This window comes from Adiantum capillus-veneris, chromosome 1 (genome assembly GCF_014529385.1).
Source record: "Adiantum capillus-veneris isolate H3 chromosome 1, ASM1452938v2, whole genome shotgun sequence".
Lineage (NCBI taxonomy): Eukaryota > Viridiplantae > Streptophyta > Polypodiopsida > Polypodiales > Pteridaceae > Adiantum > Adiantum capillus-veneris.
This window is the reverse complement of record NC_140931.1, coordinates 54,993,054-55,020,026: the sequence shown is the minus strand read 5'-3', so window position 1 is coordinate 55,020,026 and position 26,973 is coordinate 54,993,054. Positions and strand designations below refer to the sequence as shown.

The 26,973-nt window shown below is 40.8% G+C and overlaps 1 protein-coding gene across 1 annotated transcript; it reads right to left on the bottom strand.

Moving 5' to 3' along the window:
- Nucleotides 1-22,563: 22,563 nt before the first annotated feature.
- LOC147464824 (uncharacterized) lies at nucleotides 22,564-23,587 on the bottom strand. The gene has a single exon (XM_086510163.1). The coding sequence runs from the start codon at nucleotides 23,565-23,567 to the stop codon at nucleotides 22,857-22,859; it is 711 nt and encodes a 236-aa protein (XP_086366289.1). The 5' UTR covers nucleotides 23,568-23,587; the 3' UTR covers nucleotides 22,564-22,856.
- Nucleotides 23,588-26,973: the final 3,386 nt, after the last annotated feature.

Genomic DNA, 26,973 nt, shown 5'->3' with positions numbered 1-26,973 from the left:
GAAGCAACCTTTGTCAATCTATGGGGTAGGTGGGAGGCTACATTAGAAAATCATGGTGGTGCACCTAACTTTCTAAAAAAAGAGAGATTCATGGTTGGCTTGTATCCACTTTTAAAGGCTAAAGTAGAGCTAAAATTCCCATCCACCTTCGAAGAAGCACGTGAGGTAGCCATCATCAAGTTTAGAAAACTACACTTCCAAGCACATAGAGCAAGGGGTTTAAATGAAGTGAGTGAGAGGGAGTCTTCACAAACCATGGAAGCACCAATTAGGGCCCCTCTTGCACAATCTTCACAAATAGGAGATAACTCTCAACAAGAGGCTTTACAAAGGCTGACTCAACAGCTTGAGAACCTCACTCTGAATCTAGTACAAGGCCTACCTCAACAACGACAACCAAGAGAAGGGAATCGCAATCAATGAAGACAAGCTCAAGAGTTGCGATGTTGGAATTGCAATGAAATGGACCATGGCATGTACAATTGTCCACATCCAAGGCGACTTCCGGGAGACATATATCCCCCCAGACCGCCTCCTCTCACTGTGCAGCAAGAACAAGCTCAAGGCCCACAAATCCTTCGTCGACCACCACCACCAGCAAATATACCTCCCGTCCCACATGAGGAGGAAGAAAGAGGAGTCAACATCATCAAGCTAGAAGAGGTAATAGATGAGCATACTCTAAACTTTGATGTTATGCCGGCAGAAAAACGCACAAGAGCACATTATAAGGATGAAGACATGAGAAGTGAAGGAACAAATTCAGCCAGAAGGGACAAGAAGAAGAAGTCAAAGATGGAAGAAGCTGAAAGTAGCAGGAAGAAAAGATCAAGGCGAAGGGAAATTGGTATCAAAGACTTCCCATTGGGAAAGGAGCTAGAGCCCTACAACATCCTGGAGGATTTACAAACGCAAAAGCCAAACATTTCATGGCCTCAGCTTCTACACCTATCAGCCAAAGTAAGAAGGCAATGGCCAAAGTTGGTAAGTACAAGAATTCCAAAAAAGAAAGCAAATCTTTCCATTAAGGTTGTGGCCTCAAAGCTACAAAAAGATGTGGAACCCATTGTGGATGCTTACATAAGGGGTAAAAAGGTGTCTAATGTATATGTTGATGGTGGAGCTCAAATGTGTGTGATCACGGAAAAATCAATGAACAGGTTAGGGCTTGAAATTACAAAGTCCTCTAATTGTCAAGCTAGGCTAGCCAACAACTCAAGTGTGAAGTGTTTGGGGATCATTGAAAATGTAAAAGTCTCTATATGTAACATAGATGCACGAGTGGATATGTATGTCATGCCAGCTAAGGGGGAGGGCTATCCCATCATCCTAGGGAGGCCTTGGCTCATTGCTGTGAATGCAGATCAAAAATGGGGAAGTGGTCGTTTGATTCTTAAGAAGGGTCAACCGGTGGTGTATGATTGGCGAGAAGGAAAGCAACTAGATATCAACTATGAAACCACGGTAGATGAAGAGAGCGAGGAGGAGAGTCCTTACTCAAGTGATGAGGAAGCATCAACCAATGCATCAACCAGTGAAGAGGAGTCTTCTTTGGAGGTAATGGGAATTGTATTCAACGCCAACACTCAAGATGTTCCAGTAGAAGAAAAGCCAACAGACAATCACACACGAGGGGATGAAAGATGCCACCACCTTGAAGAAGGATTTGAGAAGATGCTTGAAAAAGATCTTACTTGTGAGGAGAAGAGGTCCTACATCAATATGTTAAGGAGGTATCCCAATTTGTTTATCACTGACTACTCACAAATAAGAGGTGTAGATATAATAGAGCATCGAATTGAATTGAAACCAGGGACCAAACCCGTGGCTCAAAAGTTAAGGCGACTAGGATCTGTGCAACAAAAGGCTCTCCTACAAGAAGTGAATCGACTCTTGAAGGCTGGCTTCATCTATCCAGTATCCAACTCCGAATGGGTATCACCTATTGTAGTCACTCCCAAGAAGAATGGTAAGTGGAGGGTCTGCGTGGATTACAAACCCCTCAATGCTGCGACAAAGAGGGACCACTTCCCTCTCCCTTTCCAAGATGAAATTTTGAATGAAGTAGCAGGTCACGAATGCTACACTGTGTGTGATGGGTATTCAGGATATTTTCAAATTAGAATAGCAGAAGAGGACCAACCAAAAACCACCTTCATCACACCTTGGGGATGTTTTGCATTCAGAGTAATGCCTTTTGGGCTCACCAATGCTCCTAGCACCTTCATGAGATTCACAATATTTGTATTTCAACCATTCTTTGGAAAATCTATAAGAGTCTTTATGGATGATTTCTGTATTTATAGTTGTAGATCACTTCACTGCCAAAAGGTTGAAGAGGGTCTTAAGAGGCTCCATCAATTTGGGGGACAACTCAACCCAGAGAAGTGTCATATCGGTGAATCTCAGGTGGTTTTGCTAGGCCATGTGGTTTTTTCACAAGGAATTCAAGTGGATCCCTCTAAAGTAGAGGCCCTTTTGTCATTATCTCCACCAACAACAACTAAGGAGCTAATGACCTTCAACCACAAAGTGAGGTACATGTCTCGCTTCATCCATCTCCTAGTAGAATCCATCGCCCCTTTGCATAGGTTGGCAAGCCAATCTACATTTGAATGGGGGAGGGAACATGCAAAATGTTTTGAGGAAGTGAAGGGCATTCTTAGCTCTCTCCCAATCCTAATGCCACCAGATCCAAAGGAGACCTACTGTGTCACTCCAAGTGTAGGTTTCGAAGCAATTGGTGTTGTTTTGATGCAAAAAGATCCTAAAACATCATACATGAGGCCGATCTATTTTGCAAGCAAGGTGATGACTCCGGCCGAGAAGGGATACACTGAAATGGAGAAAGTGGTCTTTGCAATCTTGTTTGCAGTAAGGAAGTTTCGATCGTATCTTCTCCCTGTGCCATTTGTTTTTCTCACCTTAGAGCACAATCTACCATATGTAGTACAACACATGAGCCTCTCATCTAGAATAGAAAAGTGGGTGCTTGAACTCCAAGAATTTGAATACACTTTCCTTGTAGAAGATAGCACAAGAGCAGGACTTGCAGACATTCTCACCTACAACGTGAGAGAAAGGGAAGGATCACGACTACAAAGAGAGGAAGGCTCAAAACAGTTCAAAGTGAAGGAGATTGATAATGTCCATACTTTATGCTTTGACGGAGCTTATCAACGCCAACAAGACAAAGCAGTAGGGGGAATCATCATTTTGAACCCACAAAAGGAGGGAATGGTTAGAAAAGGTATAACTCTACCCAGTGTTCACTCTAACAATGAGGCTGAGTATGCTGCTCTAACCCTTGGGTTAGAAGAATGCAAAGAATTAGGCATACAAAGACTTATTATAAAAGGTGATTCTTTGCTAGTGGTCAGGCAAATCCAAGGGACTTGGAGGTGCAAGAATCGTACATTGTTTGAGTGGCTTAGTAGTGTAAGAGCTTTGATGAAGGGTTTTAAAGCAACACAGGTACAACACATTGTGAGAACTCATAACAAGGAAGCACACTTACTCGCAAATGAAAAGCTTCAAATGGCGGTAGGAGGTGTGAAACTATATGAACCCAAATATTAAGGTCAAGAGGAGCTAAAAGACATTATCTTCTTTCTACAAGCAGGTGAGTGTCCCAAACACTTAGACAAGGTGCAAAGACATAGACTAGTTAAGAAGGCCACACCTTACCAGTTGATCGGGGATGATTTATATCACAAAGGGAAAGATTTGGTCTTGAGGAGAGTACCAGGTGTGCAAGAGATAGAGAAAATTCTTGTTTCATGTCATGATGATGTCTGTGGTGGTCACTTTTCTCAAGATATTACAAGTAGGAAGATTTTACAAGCAGGGTTTATTTGGCCGAGCTTACATCGTGATGTCCAATATTGGTGTAAGGCATGTAAGCCATGCCAAATTGCTGGGGATAGACGACTAACATATGAGCCTCGAGTCCCAATAATATCTAATGGCCCTTTTGAAAAGTGGGGTGTGGATGCAATAGGTCCCCTACCTCGTACTTCTACAGGGAAGGTTTTCATCATCATGGGTGTTGACTACATGACACGATGGGCGGAAGCAACAAGCACAACCCGAATCACAGCTGAAGAGGTATCAAAGTTTATTTTTGATCATATTTGTAGTAGGTTTGGAACACCCCTAGAAATCTTATCAGATCGAGGCCCGGGTTTTAGGGCTGACCTTCTGAATGATCTCTTGAGGAGGTTAAAAGTGAAACACCTGCATTCCACACCCTACTATCCTCAATGCAATGGATTGGTGGAAAAAGTGAATGGAATGATATGTAAGATCATTTCTAAGCAGGTTGTGGACCGGCCTAATGATTGGGATCGCCATTTGACGGCTGCTCTTTGGGCGTATAGGACATCTTTCAAGGTATCTACCCAATTCACCCCTTTTCATCTAGTTTATGGACAGGAGGCACTTCTCCCCATTGAGGTAGAGCTCTCAAGCTTGCGCGTTCTTTCAAGAGTGGAAAAAAAACCTAAAGAGGTTCTACATGAAAGGATCTTAGATCTCCAACGACTTGAGCTAGATAGAGAAGAGTCCATTGATCACTACATCACCAAAGCGACAAGCCAAAGGGATAAAATCAACAAGAAGCTCAAGGGGAAAGGATTGAAGGAAGGTATGTTGGTTCTTTGCTATGATAACCGACTTGATACTCGACTTGACAAAAAGTTTTTGCAAAGATGGGAGGGACCTTTCATGATAAAAACAAAGTTTGGGAATGGTAGTTACAGATTAGCAGATTTATCAGGAAAACTCCACAAGACCAGAGTCAATGGATGGAGATTAAAGCCCTACTTTCAATGTATCAATCCGTTGATAGGCAGTCATCTGCCTACATCGTCTAAGTTCCAAATTGACATGGCTCCCTTCGGCTTGGCAAATGCTCCACCTATTTTTAAAGCTTTGATGTGCAAAGAAGAACCAGCCTTGGAATCTGAACATACCCAAGGCAACCCTCCCATCTCCGATTTATGGGAATGAGGTAATGAAAAGCAGGTCTAATGGAGTAAAAGAGTGCATGACACTCCTCCTATTGAAAAAAAAAAAGTGGAAAAGGAAAAATGACAAAAAAAAGAAGAAAAAGAAGCAACACCGTCCTCCTAAAGATATGAATGTCTCTAGGCTTGGGGGAGGGCTAATATGAGTGGCATAAAATGGTAACCATCTTTTTGCAGCATTTGTCAGCCTACTCAACGTCCTCTTCCTCATATGTGTATATATTTTTCTACGTTATTAAGTTATCTAGAGTAAATTCCCCCTCTTCGTTTAACCTTTGTGGTGACACATACATTATACTCTTCCCAAAAATGTCACCTTAGTCATATATTTATATTACCACCCTTTTCTTTTTTGCTTTGTAAATAGAATAAGCATACAATAACCAACTATATACCCCCAAACTTTCTTACCTCTTGTGAATTAGTAGTAGAAAAATAATATATCCATCTTCCACCCCATATAGATAAATTCCCATGGAAATAAACTCTCCACTTGTCTTTACCAAAGATTATGGTCCCTCTCTACAAGTCTTCTATGCCCCCTACATAGGTGGCCCAATATCTCTTAAGAATATACATATAGTTTCTCTCCTTTCAAAAAGACTCCAATTGTATATTCTTTTCACAAGAAAATAATATTGGGCCCTCCTCTATTTGTTTAAGCATCATAGCCTTTTGAAAAAGCATGATTCCCCTTGGATGTATACAAGCAAAGGGCCCATACAAGAAGACTTGGAAGCAAAAGGTTCCCTAGCCTAGTGTGGACCTTCCAAACCGAATTCCTTGGTGCATGGGCGTGAAGAATAGTCCAAATTCATATCAAACATGTTGAGAAGGCCAATTTTGCCTTTTGAAGCGTGTTGTTCCGAGCTACAGGTAAAAAGTTATGGTCAAAATAGTGTAAATCTGTCAGATTCGCAGCAAAAGGGAACTGTAAATCAAGTAAATCAAGAGGGTGAGATCTTATTTTTCCCTACTCATCTTCTAGAAGAGCAATGAGTGTTCAAGGTCACTTGCATGTGATGGGACCAACCTAAAGATGCTTTCTAAATGCCAAGACAAACAAGTTGAGATACCCCGCAGGAGCCACCCGTAGGGCCTCATGGTGGGGCCCACCTACATTATGCACCCCTATGGAGCCTTCATGGTCTAAAATGATATTTTTGGTGAATAAATAGTCCCTTTTATGTCCAATATTCAATGAGTGGTCAAAGGACACTTAATTAGGTCTAATCACTTACTCTAATTAAGTGTAGCATAATCCCACTCCTACACAACTATAAATAGCCCCCCTTGGAGAGACTCAAGGACACACACCTATATTTTCAACTTCATGTTGTTTCTTGATCAATAGTAGAGAAAACCCCAACTCTCCCTCTTTCACATCCTCCCTCCTAACCCTCCTCTTTGGAGGAAGTGCAAACTCTATTCTCCACTCTTTCCATTCTACAATCTCTTACTCCATCAACCCAATAAATCATTTGTAGCACCTCAATAACTTGTAAATACATCATGATCTCTCTCATGGTTATGTTAATGATCATGAAATCATCTTCAAAACTTTCAAGTGTCGCAATTCGTGATGGCTAGCCAGCGTCTGTCCTCCCTTTAAAAGGTGTGAGAGAAATCAAGTAAGTGTTCTATTCTCAATTTACCATTGGTTTGTTTCTCCACACTTATTCAATTGGTCTAAAGAAATTTCTCACTCCAACTCTCTTTTGCTTCATTACATATGCATGTGGCTACCTCTCATGGTGATTTTATTTGTGTCACGGCATTGCATAGATGGAGATGAGCTCTCTATGAAAAGTGTGTTAGTTTGATGTAAGTGATTCTCTTGTGTGTTTGAGAGGCAAGTCTTGTGCGCATGATTTTTTGATGAGTGCTTGAGAGAGGAAGAGTTTGGATGTATTATGGGTATTCTTATGGGGAGAAGGTGAATGCTATTCCACAAATTGCATATTTCATTTTGATGCACGGCATTGGGTTGCATAATCGTTGATGGTGTTCAAGTGTCCAAAGTGTATATAGAGTAAGGGGGTTTTCAAAGTGTGTTGCTTGAGTGGGTGAGTGCAAGTGTTATTTTGATTGGTTTCCTTCTCCACTCCCAAAAGAAGGTGGCGCCCCAAGTAGTGTGCGTACCTCTTTACGAACATTTTGTGAGGGTAGGCCCATTGGTTTGGGTTTAGAGGCCCCATTTCAAAAAGCTCGCCCTCACTATGACTTTTTCAACTCATAATATAAATATTGACAATATAATAGGCAGTATAGTTAAAATTAGTAACTTCAAAAAACATGGATTGTCTTTTAAAATTTCTGTCCAAAAACACTATTAATATCCAAGGTCTAATATCTCTTTAGAAGAAATTTAGGTTTCTTGTGTACAATTACTGTCGTAGCTATTGTTAGGTTGCAAACTTGGTTATCTTGATTTTCCACAAGAGAAAAATTAGGGTTCTTTTAATCTACAAATTTGAAAGAATCTATACATGCAAGTTAGGAGAGTTGATTCCTAGAATAATATAACCTCTACAACACAAAGAAGATTGCATTCATAATATCTTTGGTTGGTTGTATTCTACGTTTTCCACAACAGCCACACATAAAATTGTAGACATGTAGTAGTGTTAGTGTGTATACGCGCTTCACCAGGGGCACTTTTGTCCCACTGAGTTTTTCCCCCTGGACATCCGGTGTGAAAGGACACCTTATCTCTTAGGGTCTCATATAAGCTTTGTAGCTCTGAGTTTGTAAATACTCTATTATTCTAATACAGAGAGATAGACTACAGAGATCTCGTACGCAAGCTCTGTGTCTTCTCCTTCTCCATCTTCTTCCTACTCTGAGTTGCTATCTTCCTTCTGTTTCCTGTTTCATCATCTTCAACAATTGGTATCAGAGCAAGGTGATTTCCAGGGCCTCTACTTGCGTTTTTGCGTCCGCGCGCGCAATCGCAGTTTTCAGGCAGTTTTCGGAAAATTTGCTCGTGGGAGCATCCTCGACGTTCCGGGAGTATTCTCAAAAGGCGACCTGAGGTTTTACCCCCCTTTTGAAGCCGTTCGAGCCCTCAGAATTTTGTTCTGAGCAGCGTAGCAGAAGTTACTTTTCGGAGGCATTTAGATCAAGAGGGTGTGCTTTTTGACAGATTTTCTTCAAGTAAACACTTCTTTTGGGACGCAACTTGTCTTAGCTTTGTGCTGAGATTTTGTGTAGAGTTTTTCTTGCATTGGAGAGGAGATTTGTGAATCTCTTGGAGGTTCTTTTGCTCTCTTGTGTGCATCCACAGTATGGCTCAATCTACGGAGAAAGAGATTTTTGGTGCGTTTACATCCGAAGACAAATTGGATAGTACCAACTATTCTCTTTGGTCTTTTATGGCCAAAAATATTTTGGTTGGTAAAAGATTGTGGGATTATGTATGTGGAGATGAAGTTCTTCAAGGTAGCATTGCACCTGCCACGCCTGGTCCTGGTGCAGCTGTTGGTGTAGGACCCTTACAAGTCACTCCAGAGCAAAAGAAATGGGATACTAAAGATGCACAAGCTATGGTTGTGATTGCCTTAACCATAAAGAGGACAATCACACCACATATCAGATCTTGCAGAACTTCTAAGGATGCTTGGGACACTCTGCAAGCTATGTTTGGAGGAAGAAACGCTGCCAGAATAGAGTTTTTGAAGAAACAACTTGACAAAATACAGATGGACGAAGGTGACGATATCGTCGAGCATCTTATAAAAATCAAGGATCTTAAAGAGCAATTTCTTAGCATTGACAAAGTGATTCCAGAGAAGGACTTGGTTTCCAAAACACTCAATTCACTACCACCATCTTATTTGACTTTTCAGACTTCTTTGACTCTGTCTTTACGAGCTAATCCTGAGCCTCTTCATTTTGAAGAGTTAGTGGCTTTGGTATTGTAGGAGGATCAATCACGTAAGAACAAGTCTTTATAGGTGGATGGTATGGATCATGCTCTTGTTGTACAGAACAAAAACAAGGGTAAAGAGAGTGCTCATCACTCCAAGTCTGGTGCAGGACAGTCTTCAGAGAAGTCTAAAGGTGATTCCGACAAGTCCAAGAAGAAAGGTAAATGTCACTACTGCAAGAAACCTGGTCACTACATTAGTGAGTGTAAAAAGCGAATTGCTAAAGAAAAGAAGAAAGAGTCAAGTTTGGTTGTTTCAGCTTCTAGTGATTCTTCTACAGCTAAAGAAGAGTCTGCAAACTTTGTGCAGGATTCTTATGCTTTCTTAGTATGTTCATATTTTTCTGCTTACAGTGTTGACGAGACACAAATGATTTGGTACTTTGATAGTGGTGCATCCAGGCATATTACTTCAAGGAAGGATTTGTTTTGTTCATTGGATGCAGCTCCAACAGGAAAGAAGGTGACATGTGCAAATAATGCTTCTTATCCAATCAATGGCGTTGGTAAGATTTTGATTACCATTTCAGATGGTTCTGATTTATGCTTGCCAGATGTCTTATATGTTCCAGGGATCAAGAAGAATTTGTTGTCTGTTCTCTCTTGCAAAAAATGGTCTTCGGGTCATTTTTGAGGATGACAGACGTGTTGTACGAGATCGAGAGAATGGTTATTCTCTTATCACTACAGCTACACTGGAAAATGGACTATATGTGCTAGATCGTTATGAAAAGCACATTCAAGTATGTATTGCAGAAACAAAGACTCGGGCCATGCAGGATGCTGAGTTGTGGCATGCTAGATTTGGGCATGTTGGTTATGGCAGTTTGATGACTTTACAACGTCATAATATGGTGCATGATTTGTCTTTATTGGAGATGCCACCAAGACATGTATGTGAAGGTTGCGTTCTGCACAGATTTGCATTTTCGCAGGATGGTTCAGTTAGAGGGATTTGAAAGTTGCAGCTTGTACACAGTGATGTATGTGGTCCTATGAGGACGCCATGTATGGGAAACAGCCTTTAATTTGTGACCTTCATTGATGTTTTGTTGGGTGTCTCTACTCAAAGCAAAGTCAGATGTGTTTGCAATTTTTCAACATTATGTCGCCATGGTTGAAAATGAAACAGGTTGCAAAGTACAGACTCTTCGTACAGATCGAGGAGGTGAATACATGTCAGGTGCATTTAAGGATTTTTTGGGAAAGAAAGGCATTAAACACCAATGCACTATGCCATACACACCACAACAGAATGGTGTTGCAGAAAGGAAGAACAGGTCTTTAATGGAGACGGCTAGATGTATGCTCAAGGCTAAGAGTTTGCCTCATAAGCTATGGATGGAGGCAGTTGCTTGTGAAACACATGTTTTGAACAGGTGTCCTACTCGTGCCTTGAAGACCATTACTCCATATGAAGCTTGGTATGACAGAAAACCTTCAGTCAGTTATCTTCGTGTTTTTGGTTGTCTTGCTTATGCTCACATCCCTCAACAGTTACGTGGGAAGCTTGATGATAAGGCAATCAAATGTATATTTGTGGGGTACAGTAGTGGAAGTAAAGGTTATATACTTTACATCTTGCTACAAACAAGATTTTTGAAAGTCGTGATGTAATTTTTGCAGAAACTACTGCTCAACCTATGGTTGCTTTTGATGTACCTCATATGCAGACACATGATGTATTTGAAGGTTTGCTTCCTTCTTTTGTGGAGAATCAAGAATCACAATAGGTTGATAATCTTGATCATTCTTTTGATCAGCATGTGACACCTCACGATGTAGAGGAAATTGTGCGTGAAGAGCAAGAAGTTCTCAGGGAAGAAATAACCTTGCCTAAATGGGTTCAAAAAACTTTGCAGGATAGCAAGTTGGATGCACCGTTACCACGAAAAACACGTGATGGTACTACTTTTGGCAGAGAGCAAGTAGATTTGGCTTGCTTTAGCACTCTTTGTGATGCATATGAGCCTGATTCATTTGAACAAGCTTTAGAGTTTTTTCAGTGGAAAGATGCTATGCAGCAAGAAATTGATTCTATTCATAAGAATCATACATGGGATCTATGGACTTGCCTACAGGTAAAAAGCCTATTGGTACAAAGTGGGCATTTAAGGTAAAAAGGAAACAAGATGGTACTGTTGACAGATACAAAGCAAAGCTTGTGGCAAAAGGCTATGCGCAACAGAAAGGCATAGATTATGATGAAACCTTTGCTCCTACTTCTCGTGCGTCCACAGTTAGATCACTAGTTGCAATTGCTGCTCATCATGGTTGGAAAGTGCATCAGTTGGATATCAAAACTGCTTTTTTGAATGGTGATTTTCAGGAAGAAGTTTATGTAAGTCAACCAAGTGGTTTTGTTGTAAAAGGTCAAGAGCAAAAGGTATGTAGATTGCGTAAAGCTTTGTATGGTCTCAAACAGGCTCCAAGAGCATGGTATGAGAAGATACATACTTATTTGATTGGCCAGGGATTTCAGAATAGTCCAACAAAAAGTACTTTGTATGTCAAAAAGAGAGATAGAGTTCTCATTATGCTAACACTTTATGTGCATGATATGCTTCTTACAGGCAATACTACAGATGAAATTGAAGCGTTTAAATATGCTTTGAGAAAAACCTTTGAGATGTCTGATCTTGGTTTGCTACATTATTACTTGGGTATTCAATTTGTACAATCAGAGGATGGCATATACATGTTGTAGGCAAAATATTTGCATAAAATTTTGGACAAGTTTGGTATGAAAAATTGTAAACCAATCTCTACACCCGTAGAAACTAGATCAAAGTTGAGCATGCACGATGCTGGAGAACCTTTTGATGTATATACTTACGGAGCAGTGGTTGGTTGCTTGATATATTTGGCAGGCAACACTCATCCAGACATTCAATTTGGGGTTTCACAAGCAAGCAGATTTATGTACAGCCCAGGTATGCATCATTGGCAGGCTGTGAAGCGCATACTTCGTTACCTTTCAGGTACCCCTAATCTTTCCATGTTCTTTCCAAGGGGGGATATGTATGGAAAGCACAGTTCTATGCAGCTTCTTGGTTACAGCGATTCAGATTGGGCTGGTGATTTTGACACATGACATTCCACAAGTGGGAATTGTTTTTTCTTGGGAAATGCATGTATATCTTGGCTAAGCAAGAAGCAATCCACAGTGGCTACATCAACTTGTGAAGCTAAGTACAGGGCAGCTTTCACGACAATAGTTGATTGTGTATGGATACGCAGGTTATTGGCAGATCTTTGTGAGTGTCAACGGACACACACCACCATTTTCACTGACAGTCAGAGTGCTATGGCAGTTGCAAGGAATCCAGTATTTCATGCAAGAACAAAGCACATAGAGGTTCACTACCACTATGTCAGGGAAAGGCTACATGCAAGGGAGATCACACTAACTTACTGTCCTACACAGGATAACATTGCACATCTATTTACGAAGGCGTTATCACGAGAAAAGTTTGAAGCTTTCCGAAAAGCTTTGGCCTTACTCTCATACACATGATGATCTGCTACCTTGTACGGATTCACACTATCACTACAGGGGGGATTTGTAGACATGTAGTAGTGTTAGTGTGTATACGCGCTTCGCTAGGGGCACTTTTGTCCCACTGGGTTTTTCCCCCTAGACATCTGGTGTGAAAGGACACCTTATCTCTTAGGGTCTCATATAAGCTTTGTAGCTCTGAGTTTGTAAATACTCTATTATTCTAATACAGAGAGATAGACTACAGAGATCTCGTACGCAAGCTCTGTGTCTTCTCCTTCTCCATCTTCTTCCTACTCTAAGCTGCTATCTTCCTTCTGTTTCCTATTTCATTGTCTTCTCCTTCTCCATCTTCTTCCTACTCTGAGTTGCTATCTTCCTTCTGTTTCCTGTTTCATCATCTTCAACAAAAATTGAGTTCCCGACATTTTGGGTTAACATCCATGGTTGTCCCATGACATGGATGCAACTACCCCTGCATAGAATCTTGTGTAGCCATTGTACCCATTGTTTCACTACCCTATTGACAACATCTATCTCCTCCTCTCCTCCTCCTCTCTTGCCTTTTCAAACTCAAGTATGTTGTCAATGGCACTACTGACAACCACCAAGTTATGCCCTCCTCCTCTCTTGTCTTTTCAAGATAATTGTGTTGTCAATGGGACTATTGACAACCACCAAGTTATGCACTCCTCCTCTTTCTTGCATGTCCAAGGTTCCACATAGGTTGTCCCCATATAATAAAGGATGGTGATATGCCCTAGTCTCTAGTTGTCTCTAGTGTGACACAAGCATGATATAGAGGTAGGGAGACATTATTAATATTATGCAATCTATTATGATTGAAACTCTTCATGAGAGAGAGAGAGAGAGAGAGAGAGAGAGAGAGAGAGAGAGAGAGAGAGAGAGAGAGAGAGTGGAAAGAACCTTATTATGAGCCAAGCAGAGAATGATTCAATCAGTGTCATTAGAAGAAGAGGTAGTGGTTGGAATGAAGAAGGTGGGCTAGAGTGAGAGGGGAAAATACATTACCAATTGTCATCCTAATCATCATCAACATTTTGGGAGAATGTTGGTCATCTACATCCCTCCAAAGTGATTGTGGTCATGACTTGTAGCAGTAGAGTCTTACCTCTAGTGTAAAGACTAGGATTAACCATTCCAAGTCTCAAGCATTAACCATGTCGATTTGTTGTAAGGTGTATCTAACATCAGCAAATCCAAGTATCTATATCTATTGTAAATTTGTATTAATCACAAAGTGGTATTGACAAGCTTGTATCCTCATTATTAACTTGCTTATGAAAAAGCACATAGTTATGTGGTTAAAATTTTGGGAATTGGTTTATTAGGAAATATCTTGGAAGATACATGCATTTGGATGAAATGGAAAAAGGCAAAGTGATGAAAAGTGGTAGCCCTGGTGAGGGAGGCAAGTGGCAAAGGAGGTTGCACAAACATGGAGGCTGCATGAATGAGGAGACTGCCATGCGGTGGTGCAGGTGTAGTGTGATTTCTTTTAATCATGCAAGGCTCATATACTAGGCATGCCCCTCTTGCGCTACAATGGTTTAGGCTAGTGTCTTTGTCTAACATTCAAGGTTTTGAGCTCAATTGTGAGCCATTGCTACAGAGTGCGATTGAATAAAATAAGACTTGCACACAAATTGAATCTCCAAAAATTTGTCTAATAGGAATATGTGGATTGTAGTATGTTTGCACCACAACCAAAAAAAAGAGAAAATCAAAGATACTTTAGTAGATTCTCTCTCCCTCTCGCCCGATCAAAGCCTTTGCCTCTTTTTCTATTCCCGATGCTTAATATCTCTCTCTCTCTCTCTCTCTCTCTCTCTCTCTCTCTCTCTCTCTCTCTGTGTGTGTGACTATGTGTGTGCAAGGTGGGGCCAAGGAGAGGGCACAATATGTGTCTCCACGAGGGAAGAGTTTTGGGACAAAGAGGTTGCAAGGATAGGGTTTGGGGGAGGCACCTCTCCACCTGTGTGTGTGCAAGGTGGGGATGAGGGCACAGAATAGCAAGTGTGTCGCATGAGGTAGAGCTTTGACTTGGATTTTCAAAGGCATGGCCATCTTATTATTGATTGAATTTATTTTTGTTTGATCCAATAGGTGCTACACATTTTGAAGAATCAACAAAACTTCTCTCTTTCACTCTTAAATAAAAAGTGATGCCATTTTTCAAGCTTTGCATGAGGTGCCATTTTGGGACTGCTCTCTCTCTCTCTCTCTCTCTCTCTCTCTCTCTCTCTCTCTCTCTCTCTCTCTCTCTCTCTCTCTCTCTCTCATTCCGAAGTTTATAATCAAGGTAGGCTGCACAAAAAAAGAAGCTCGCATATAAAATGCACGCAACATAGTTTGCCAACCCCAAAGCCTACTAGAACATTCATGCTCATTAGTAGCAAACAATTTCATGGTCACCTAGATCAAATGGCCATAAAACACATGCTACAACTTCATAAAGTTAAAGCACCCAAGTTAATGTTTCCGACATCAAACCATGGAATATATATGCCATCTATTCCCCTTGGAAATAAAAAATAGTATTCACAAATACCATATATAGAGTCTCCTCACTCATCATATCATGGACATCATCCTTTACCATCCCCTTAAAAATGGCATCAACCTTTTCATCAAGCATCATCATATACTTATGCATAACCAAATCATATTCTTCACCCATTAAAAAAAAATCATTCATTTCAAAAGTGTCCAGCTTAAAGGTAAGACATCTTCTACACATAGCTTAATCTCCTTAGCAAAAGAGGATCTAGAAAGTTACCATGAACCATATTATCATTACGCATCAAATTACATTTCCATGGCTTCCCACATAGCCTCAAGAACCATCTTATGCACTTCATCATTGACAGCATGGCTACCTACATCATCATAGATAGAATCATGAAATTACTTATGGATAGTCTCCTCATTCCAAGGTCCACAGCATGTTCAATAGCAACATCATTTTTTGTCGTAGACCCAACCATACAATATACTTGAGAAGCCTCTTCTTGGGTATAATCCTCTTGCACATGAAAAGCTTTGTTGATGTGCAAGTCCTTTTCAACTAAAACATAAAGGAGAGGGGCAATCTATATCCACTTTAGCATCATACAAGCTCCTCTTCCAATGCACGTGCATATAGTAGACATGACATTTATGGCATCCATATCTTGATTCTCATCATGATCCTTTTTTGGAACTTCACTAATTTCATTCTTTTCCTTTCCATTCATTTTCACATCCATCGAAACATCATCTTTGCCATGTGAAGCACCATTAAGTGGAAAAGACAACAAGGATGACATGATTTGTACATTCTTCTTATCATCTTTCTCCTCATTATATGCTTGTTGTTCTTTTGCAAGACAAACACCATGATATAATATTGAATTAGAGGCTCTCTTTGTATATACATCAATGCATGGAGAAACCTTTGGCTTCACATCACATGCAATCCAAGCCCTCTCAATCTCTCTAGTGTCCATTCCTCATGCTTTGCAACCTTTACTACATCCTCAAATGTAAGCCACCTTTTTAGCTCAACTTTGAATCTCAAATCAACCCTTAAGATTAGCATAAACATGGTCAATTCAAGCATAAGAGGAGGACTCATTTCTTAAAACATTACAACATTTTCTCCATAACTCATTAAACTACCTCACATGCATATCCATTGTTTCATGTTCACCTTGCATAAGGCTCTTGACACAAATACCTACCTTCTCTAGATCCTCACCTTCTTAAACCTCTCAAGAAAATCCTTCTTAATTGCATTGTCAGTCATCACCATGGAGATCGAGATGATTTCAACTACAATTTATATTCATTGTACCATGTCCTTGCATTCTCTTTCAAGCAAAAAGTATATATATATTCAGCATAACCAATGGATCTTCTTGATTTGTAATCAAACAAGAAAACTCCATCTTTTCAATGAATGCATCAACATCCTCGCCTACATTACCATAAAAAATTGGAAATTCTGCTATCACATCAATCAAAACCTATAACTTGAAGGTCACGTGAAAGAATTTTGCGGTGGAGGGCATCAAAACACTGTTAAGAAAACAAGAACAAGGGGCACCTCTACAACAATGTATCCCAATAGTCCTCAATATGCAAATTCATCACCACAAACCATATCAAAATAACTCCACAAAACCACAAGTCAAAGACAAGTGATCCCGTGGGAATTTACAAGCACATGCCAATTTAGAAGACCACCATGGAAACTAGGAAGAAGCACCTGCCCTAGCATGGATTTACACCACATACCAACCAATGCACTTGAAAAAAGATCTTCTCCATTTTGAAAAACCATAATTTCAAATTTTACATATGTCACAAAGCATGTAAGCTTTCACAACTTGCTCTAGATCAAATTGCATGCAGGCTACCATATCATGTACCCTGCAAGGAACATACTATAGCTTCTAAAGAACAAATCCAAAAGGGATGCTTTCAAGGTTAAAAAAAATTCTAATTTTTTTACAACAAATTTTTTTAAGATGTCAATGTTTGAATCTATGCATTACTATGTGAAAAATTGATGCAAACAACAGGCTATATAGCACTACTACATAGAGAGAAGTTAGTTGAGGGCAAAAGAATTATAACGACAAAAAAACTACAAAATTTTGATAATAAGATACCACAGTGCTTGCTTAAAACTCACATCTCATATACATAGATTAGGGGCATATAAAAAAAATTTCAAACTGCACACTTGCCCCTATAACGGCTGACCTACTAGTTGAGTGACTTGACGCACATGTACATGTGCCTAACATACCAAGCTAAAAAGGCCACAAACTAAACTCATAAAGACTCTCATATAATTCCATGGCATCACCATATCTACGATAAGTACAAAAAATGGATCTTCAAAGTAGACGTTTAGGTTTTTGGTTGAAAAATTGTAAAACCGGATGTCTACTATAGTTTCTTCTTGGTCACTCAAGTTATTAGAGCATTCATTGTCTACATCATCCTCTCGTGCAAAATGCTCCGAAGAGTCATAAAACTCTTCAACCTCTTGTTTGATCAATCTATCACCCCTGGGATGTTCTAAGGAAACCTTTCCTAGGATTGTATTGACCATAAAACACAAAACCACATCATATCCATCCTTATCGTAGAATTTTGTTGTGGGACCATCTGAGATAGCACACACATCTAAGGTTTCTAGAATATGAGTCCATTACAATGGCTCTAATGCTTCCTTCGAGAAAGGTTCAGGAATATATATGTCATCTTCAAGCGCCCTTTCCAAAATACACTCTTCTCTTAAAAACTCTCCGTCTGCTCTCGCGCTACCTACATTTGGTCACGTGGTAGCTATCTCGCCTTTGCTGGCAGCTATGTCCTCTTGTGCCCTGCCACCTGCCTCCTTTGTAAAATTTCCCTCGCCGTCCACCTACCACAAGTTGCTTGCCATCTGCCTATGACACCTGGTAGATCTCTACTTTTCCACTTTGATCACAAAGAGGGTATCTTTTAAGATCCCTCCTAATTTAATACACTTCAAAATTGGAGCAACTTACTGACGTACTAATGGTGCACCTACTACAGGCTCTATCTTTACAAAAGTCCAATAGGTAGGAATATCCCCCGCCCCCCAAAAAATAAAATAAAAATCAATCTCATGCCGTATTCGTAACTCTACACATGAGGCCTCCCCCCTCCTTGGATGGCCCCATGCCTTCTTTCTCTTGCTCCTAACACACACACTTCTCCTCTTCTCCCCTCCTCTTTCTACAGCATCCTGCAATCATTGCATTCCAAGAGACGATGTTCCAAATAAGAAGATCCTCAAGCACTTGTTGTGATTTTTAAAGTTTACCACACTTAATATACATGTCAGTCAAGGCATTTCCAAGCACGTCATTCTTTATCAACAACCCCTAACTAACAATATCATCCTCAATTCTTTTGCCCAAATCAACATCTTGCATACTACCACATCCCTTCAAGATGCATGTATAGGTGATTGCAACTAGAGAGGCGGCCCTCGTTTTGCATCTATTAAAAGGAGTCATACCCTTGTTGGGAATATCTTGCAATTGGTGTGCGTCAAGATAGAACCCCTCAGAGGAACCTCCTCGAGCACTTTTTGTGCTTTCTAAAGTACACCATATTTGGCAAACATGTTGACCTAGGCAGTACCAAAACATAGTTTCTTTGCAATAGCCCCTAGCAAACAATATCATCATTAATTTTGACAGGTAGCATTAGCATCTTGCATAATGCCACATGCCTATAAGATGCAAGTGTAGGTGATTTCCTTCCAAGAGAAACCATCCATCGAAAATAGAGATTGATTCTTCACACACACGATGAAAAAAAGGGGACCTAGAGTAAGGATAAGTGATTGCAACCAGAGAGATTCCCTTGCTTTGTATCCATGTGATTTCATTCAGAGAGATGCCATCCATAGAAATAGAGATTGAGGCTTCGTGTGCACGGATGATGGAGAGCCCCCCCTTTTTCATAGATGCTTAGAGTTTTATTGCAATGAGTGGCTAGGCCTATGTGTCTCTATTCTTGGAAAAATCACTACCAATTAGATGGAAGGTGAAGGGAAAGCCGAACAATCACTGATTCACTTGTGATGTGGAAGAGATAGAGGTCCACCTCACACTGGGTAACCTAGCCCCCAATGCTTGGTAACAAAAAACCTTGTAAAATGACCCTCACAAAAGGAGGTCCTACAGACACGACTAGCCAAAGTCTCAAAAAGGGCTCTTCCAGTCCAAGTCTGAAAAATGATCAAGACTGCCAAAACAAGCCAAAATTGGCTCCATTATGGTACAATGGAAGTATCCACAACACAACGTACATATGTCATGAAATCAATGCAAATGTATTGTATGCACATAAATAGGCACCAACAAACGTGCAAGAAAAAACCACAAAACTCACTTCCCTATGGGGAGTAAAATGCTCTCAACAGAGCATAAGCACTCTTAAGTGCTAGTCACACATAAACCATGTGCATCCAAACTCCCATTAGAACTGTACTGGTTGTTTCACTACCAAAGATTCTCAAAAATTTGTTGTGTCAAAAGAGCATGTGACTATCCCTTTGCATGTAAATATGTATCTAAGAGGTGTCTCTACGAAGCCATGAATGGCTATGCATAAGCAGTACCATAGAGAACATACATCATGGACAAAATGCACATATGGCAATCCAAAAGATTGCTCTTAAAGATGCATAAAATTGCTACTAATGGTAATCTGTAACCTATCGCCTACTGAGAAACTCTTTGTCTTGCTCTCTACGGAGTGTCTGTGAGAATTTGGACTCGTTGTTGAAGCCAAAAATTGGAGTGTGTGTGTATGTGTATCCAATGCTGAAAATGTCAATTGAAAACTACCTTCTGGTGTGCTACTCAAATTGAGATTCTAAGAGCATAAATGGCTTTGAAAGGGGGGGCTAAAACCTCAAGATGCTTGTTGGGCCAGCATGACGAAGAAGCTACAATAATAATCAAAACCAAAATCTGACCTAAAATTGCATGCATGTGGACATGAATTCCAACTCTCTCTCTCTCTCTCTCTCTCTCTCTCACACACACACACACACACACACACACACACACACACACACACACACACACACACACACACACACACACACACACACACACACACACACACACACACACACACACACACACACACTTACTCTGAGATTTCTATCTATTCCTACACAAAATTATTGTACTCCAAGCTTTACTTCACTTGCTACACAACGTACTGTCGACTGTCAATTTGCTCTAGATAGACCTTAATCCCGATTAGCTATGATTGAACCTTACCCACTCCAAGAGGATTTTCACGCATTTGAAAGCGAGGAGGAAGACCAAATCTCTGATAACAATCGTGAGTGCATGTACGGTGCATGCAAAGTGCAAGTGCGGGTGAGGAAGGAGATGATTGCACATAGTGTTGATGGAGCTCAGTGTGAGGATTAACCCCTCACCTCTTCTTATTGATCTATATTACCAAAACTTTAGATAAGGTTAGCACAGTTACATTGATGGATGGCCGGCTAGTTTGCATGAACACTAACACGAGATAAGGAGGGGGGTCGGCTCAGCCCTAGGGGGCTGCGTCTGTGCTGTGGGTCAAGGTCTCCAACGTGGAGAGGCCCTCGCTAGGTGGCCCATCTGCCTACAGATGAAACACTCGTTCGGGAGGCACAGATACATATGTGGATATGGGAGTGTCTACACAAACGTTCGAATACAGCTTATGATAATAAGCATGCATATATTTCTATACACTATTGCATATATAGATATACATATCTGCATTTGATATACGCAATAGTTAAACTGTAGTTATTAATACATGTGTGTATATATGTATGTGTAAATGTACCTACGCAAACACGTGTATGTGAGAAAGAGAAAATATACACATAAATTTTGCACATACACACAGATACATATATGCACATATGTGTGTATGTGTTTGGGTACATAGAAAAATGCATACATCCACACATACACACATATCTACGTATGTATGTGTCTTTTACATGTGTACACGGATCTACGTATGTATGTGTCTTTTACATGTGTACACGGATCTACGTATGTATGAATTCAAATATAATGGTACATATGTACAGAGAGCCATGACCATATATGTTTCATTGTGAGCATCCAAGTGCATATTTTAGGAACCTGGGTTTCACACAAAACACAATTGCAAGTGGGCACGGGCAGGCGTGTATATGTGTGTGTGTGTGTGTGTGAGAGAGAGAGAGAGAGAGATCAAAACAAGCCAAATGAGCAGGGTCACTTATACGTTTCTCTCGAGGTAGCCAAATTGTAGGTGAAGGGAGTTGAACAATGCGACCGGTCTTCTCGGCAGCGGAGGGAAGACTAAAGAGCTTCTCTGCCAGTGCCTGCAGGGCCTGCTAACCCCTTTCAAGACACTCCCGAGTTATCTCCTCCATGTCACAACAGGTGAATCAGGTGATGGTGCAAAAAACATAAATGTGGATGTGCAAACAGACGGGGAAGACAGCCCACTTGGAATGGGAGGAAGTGATATTAGCATTTCATGCACCTGCTACGAGCAAATTACCCAGGTCCATGAAAACTTCATGTAGCTCCTCCATTCAAATGAAAACCATAAACCTAAGGCAGCTTGGTGACAGTGGCCAATGTCTGCCAAAAACCGGTAATGTATTTTAAACCGGGCCACATACTTGCTCACACCAAACCTATCTGTCATACTGGTTGTTCTTTTTTCCGATGGGATGCATCAACAGCGGATTACACTCCCATCGTCGATCCCTTGACTTCCTCAGTGTCACTTACGGATGAGGAAGTGCGGGCACAAAAGCAGGGGCGACTGAGGACGTCGAATGCTGAAAAGTAAACGAGGACAAAGGGGGGAGTAAACAAGAGCTTACTTTATAATGGTATTAGTTGGCAGATGTTTCAACAAACCACACACACCTGAATGGTTAGCTCGCCAAACAAGCATGAAGAGGATTTTGACTCTTGCAAGACATCTAGTGCATGCTGTATAGGTGCAGGAAATTATTTTTGTTGAAAAATATGTGATGTTAGTGACAAACCTTGAAATTGTTTACAAGAAGACTTGAAATCTAGTAACTCTTGTTTGAGCATCAAAATCAAAATTCAAGCTCAAATTTCATATTTGAATCCTCATACATACACACCACAACTGAGCTAGAGGAAGTTTTCGAGGTAAAATGGGATTCAAAGTGTCACATATGTATAGATACATATGTGTGTGTGTCCTTGTATGACTACATAACCTATTACCATACACACTAAAAGATCATAAACCAACACACCAACTTTCACAATCATATGCGTATAATACACCTCCGTATAATGCCCTCAAAGTGTTCAGCAAACAGTACATAGTCCGGCATGGTTAAAAACAACAAGAACTAAACACATAATTAAAATAAACAGCCTTTGTTATCAGGCATTGAGAAACTATATCCTAGAGAGCAGACAGCAGCCTGCAAGTAAGTCCCTACACGCATAGAGTCCCATATAACCATCCAGGTATATAGCTTCAAGCACTCAGACAATAAACAGCTCATTGGATTAACAGTAAACACCTGCAACCAGGCTTTTACATTTTGTATCCTCTCTACACAACCTGCATAATGTACCCTGAGGACTACCTGTCCTCAACATAAATCATTACGCATCACTGAACATCATCAGAACCAAAAAAAGTCCTCATCACTCTACAGCGAGCCCATAGTCTCATGTACAGTATCATATGTACCATGACCACATTCAAACAGATCTACATCTGAACTCTTCAGCACGGCCTGTCCGATCAATATATATAAAATGAATACAGGCAACATTCAAACAATAAACAAATAAAAGCAACAAGAGTAGCAGGTGTACCTGGTAGACGGGTCTTCTTCAATGCCAAACTTCGCCGCCTTTCCAATATAGAGAAATATTTGGACCTGTTCAGGCGACATAGGCCCTCTATGAAAATAAATTCTCCCATTGGCGGCCTGCAGTTCAGCCAATTCTTTACCTGCGTGCACGTGCTGCAAAAGAATGTTGTATATAGTATGGCAGTGCGCTGCTTGCTTCCGCACATCTTGCAGTGGAATATTGGTGTGCTTCTCTACGCAAGCAGCCAAGTCCGGAGACCACTTGAGGATTTTTTCCCACAAAATGGAAGCTTTGTTTCCTTTAGCACGTGCATATGTTGCAAGGACCTCCTGCATTCTCTCGAACAACCCACGTGTATTGTTCAAACCCTTGGATCTAAGGAGGTATACCTCCAAATATGCGATCTCCTTGTTCTGATACTCAATGGCCTCCTTTTGATATTCAATTTCTTTCTGTTTCTGTTTCCAGACCTCCTTCTCTAAACAGGACACGTCCATGAGGCCTTGAAAAAGTTCCTTCCCGGAACTTGTGACATGCGGCTCCAAGGCCGCGAGCAGTTGACTGGATGATCGCGGATGCAATTGATCACCGAGCTCCTGCTTGTGGCAGAAGCCTCTTGAAGGATGCAGCAGGGCCCCCAGGCGGCGGATAACGTTGCGAGACGCCATTCTCCTGCAGAAAAACTGGCTCAAACCCTAATCCCTAAACACGCTCTATCTCTATGAGAGTGAGAGACCAAACTGTCTCGGTACAAAATAAAAAGGGAAAATTACCAAAATACCCCTATAATTTTTGGAAATTCCCAATATACCCCTCAAATTTCAAAAATTCCCAAAATACCCTTGTATCTATTTTCGTTGGATCTTCAAGATTTTTTAATCTTTATTCTTGTTTGACAATTGAGATCGGTTTTTGAGTGCTTATAAGCGCATGTAATTTTTTGCAAATCACCTCCCAAAAAAAAGGTAATTATGTCTAAAAATATTGAAGAAATTCATCTCCAAAGCCTACATAACCAACTCAATTTTTTGTTTTAGCATCTTGTATGGTAGACAATCACTCTTCTTATGAAAAGCTACAAATTTTTTGTTTTTGAAGAAATTTACTCTCACAATCAGGGGTATTTTGGGAATTTGGAAAATTTGAAGGGCATTTTGAAAATTTATGACAAATTATGGGGGTACTTTGGGAATTTTTGAAATTTGAGGGGTATTTTCGGAATTTCCACAAATTAGAGGGGTATTTTGGTAATTTTCCCAAATAAAAATGAAATAAAGAAAAATAAAAGCTAAATAGCTATTATCATGGTTCACAACTGTTTAGGGTAGTACAATCCAAGTGTATGAACATCAATGTTCGAGGATATCCGGCATTGGGCTCTATTATCCGAGGATGTCCAGCATCGGGCGCTGTCCGAGGATGTATTGTATCGGTCACTATAGAATATTGTCAATGTCCGCCATGGTAAGTACCTTTACTATCAAGCTAAAGTGATCCATATCATCTACTGTAATCTCTGTCAATGTTGTGAAGTACCCCCAATTGTGGGCGTCTAGATCTCCCTAGCTCAGTAGCCTCTGGGCTCTGTTGTGTGGTCTGCCCCTCTGTCTGCCAGTAGGTGATCTAAAGAATTTTGTAATCTACCTTGAGATTGTCTCTCTCCTGATCTCCAAAGCAGCAAAGTCAATGAAATCGCCCCTGTATCTCATGATATACAAGACAATGACATATGTAATGTAGCTCTGTCTCAAGCTCCAAATGGCATAGCTGTCATATCCTATCCTCTGTAGATATCCCCTAAACTTGCGAGTCTTGACCTCAAGCTGATGTGAAGAGGTGCGTAGGTGACCAATAGCGCACCGTATCCCCCGAGATAAATGTGTTTCCATGTAACTAGGTCTAGTCACAAACCCGTCCTCCGTCAGATGGAGAAGATTCTCTCTACAGAAAGCCATCTTCATGCCCACTCTCGTGTCGGCTAAATCCAAGTCCTCCTGGCATCGAGCTGAGATAGGTCATCCTGATGGACGAATGAGTCTGGCAATCTTTCTGCCCGTAATAGACATAGAGGGTGCACCATCCAAAGAATACTAGGCAATCTATCCATATTGAAACCGTGCAACTAAAACCATGATGTTATCTTTCCATACCAATGAGTAGTATCCCCCTGCAATGCTAGCTATCGGGAAGACTCAAAAGCTAAACGAGCATATATGTGTCTGGGGAGGTCCCATAAATTGTTCAAAAAAGAAACTGATATGGTGAGTGCCTCGACCACAAGTGAAGATGCAGCCAGCCCTGCTCTGATAATCTCATGTGGTACTAAAGCCTTAACTCTTTCATCCAAGAGATCATAGAAACCAAAGGCCTCTCCATACATCTCCACCCATCAGTGCTACCAGATCTGCTATTGTGGTCCATCAAATGTCCCCATATCTGGGCTCCATAAAGCATAACTAATGCCTCTAAAGTATCAAAGAGCCATAGCTTTGTTTGAGGTTCTTGGAACGAAACCTTCGAACACATCCTCTCTAATTTTCCTAGGGTAGCATATGCTCTGGTCAATCTCGTCTCAACTGCTCTCCTCGATGAAAACATTGGACCACTAAAGGCTATCCCAAGGTAAGTGTATGCATCTGTATACTTCACTGACTCCTGGCCATAAGAAAATGTGGGTGTTGATCTCCTAACCCACTGCGGTGTGGTATTGAATACCATAACCTTGGTTTTGCCAAGGTTGACAAACAATACATTATCATGGGCAAACGCATGTAATGGTCGGTGTTAGCGTCTAGTTGAGAACTTACTTAGGGCTAGCGCATTAAGTTTTACCACCCCAACAACCTCCCACTTAAAGGCCAATGTGCCTTTAAGTATGGGGTATAAAATATATATGTATGTACAATCATGTTAGAGTACCCTATCTAGCTCACGCCCATAAGTAGCTAGACCTTTGGTGAGAAGATCTACAGGGTTATCATCTATCTGCATCTTCACAAGCTCTATATGCTTGTCCTCAAGCACATCCTGAATGAAGTGGTACTTTACATATTTCATAAAATCTAATATCTACCTATTCCAAAAAGACTTTCTCATAATGAGCTGATCATTTAATATGGGAGAGATAAATGTAAACAAGAGGTAGAATATAGACATGTGCTTACAGATCTATCTTAACAAGGGGCCAATGGTAAAGGGGCTTAAATGAGAGATGGTCTGTCAAAGAGCAAGGCTACCAATGGAGCTTAGAAGACCTTAGGGTTAGCTTCATTAAAGACCTCCAAAGGTTAGTGTTAAAAGTTATTGACCTAAGTTAGGGTTGAGCTTGAGGTGGGAATCCAGCCCAAGCTCGAGATGCTTGTCTTGCTTGAGGTGCTTGATTAAGGTGCTTGGACATGCTTGCTTGAGATGCTTGTGGGAACACCCCCTAGTCCAAGTGCTTAGTCATGCTTGGTGACAAAGGTGCTTGATCAAAGCAAGTCAAAAATATCCCTACAAGAGGGGGGTCGAGCCCTTTTCCTAGGGGGTAGAGAGAGAACACACACTCACACACTCAAGGTGAGCCCAAGCCTAGAGATGCAGCAAGGACACATGTCAAGACCCTACCCATGTTACCTTCATGAGGTGCTTGAATCCTATTGGCCAGGCTTAAAAGGAGTCCAATGATAAATTACCACATTTATTTAACCTCTTTTGCATTTATCAAGTCCTCTCTCTCAAAGTGGAAAGGGGGACACTTGTCCCAAGACTACCCTTGTTGCTTGATATGCACTAAGGCTGTGATTGGCCAGGCTTGAGGAGGTCCAATAAAATGCCTAGGAGTGCTAAAAGAGGGGATTGACCAAGGAAGCATGGGCCTAGCTTGCAAGGTATACTAACCCACACACTCTCACATTCACTCTCATTATGTGGTTGGCAAGTGCAAGAGCTCCATCTCCTTCTCTAACCTCCTTGAGAAGAGTGAGCCTACACTTAACCTCTCTGGCTATGGAGTGAAATCCAACCAAGAGACATGCTTCAAATCTTGAGCTTGCCATCTTCTTCATCTTCATCATTACTAAGCTATTATGCTAT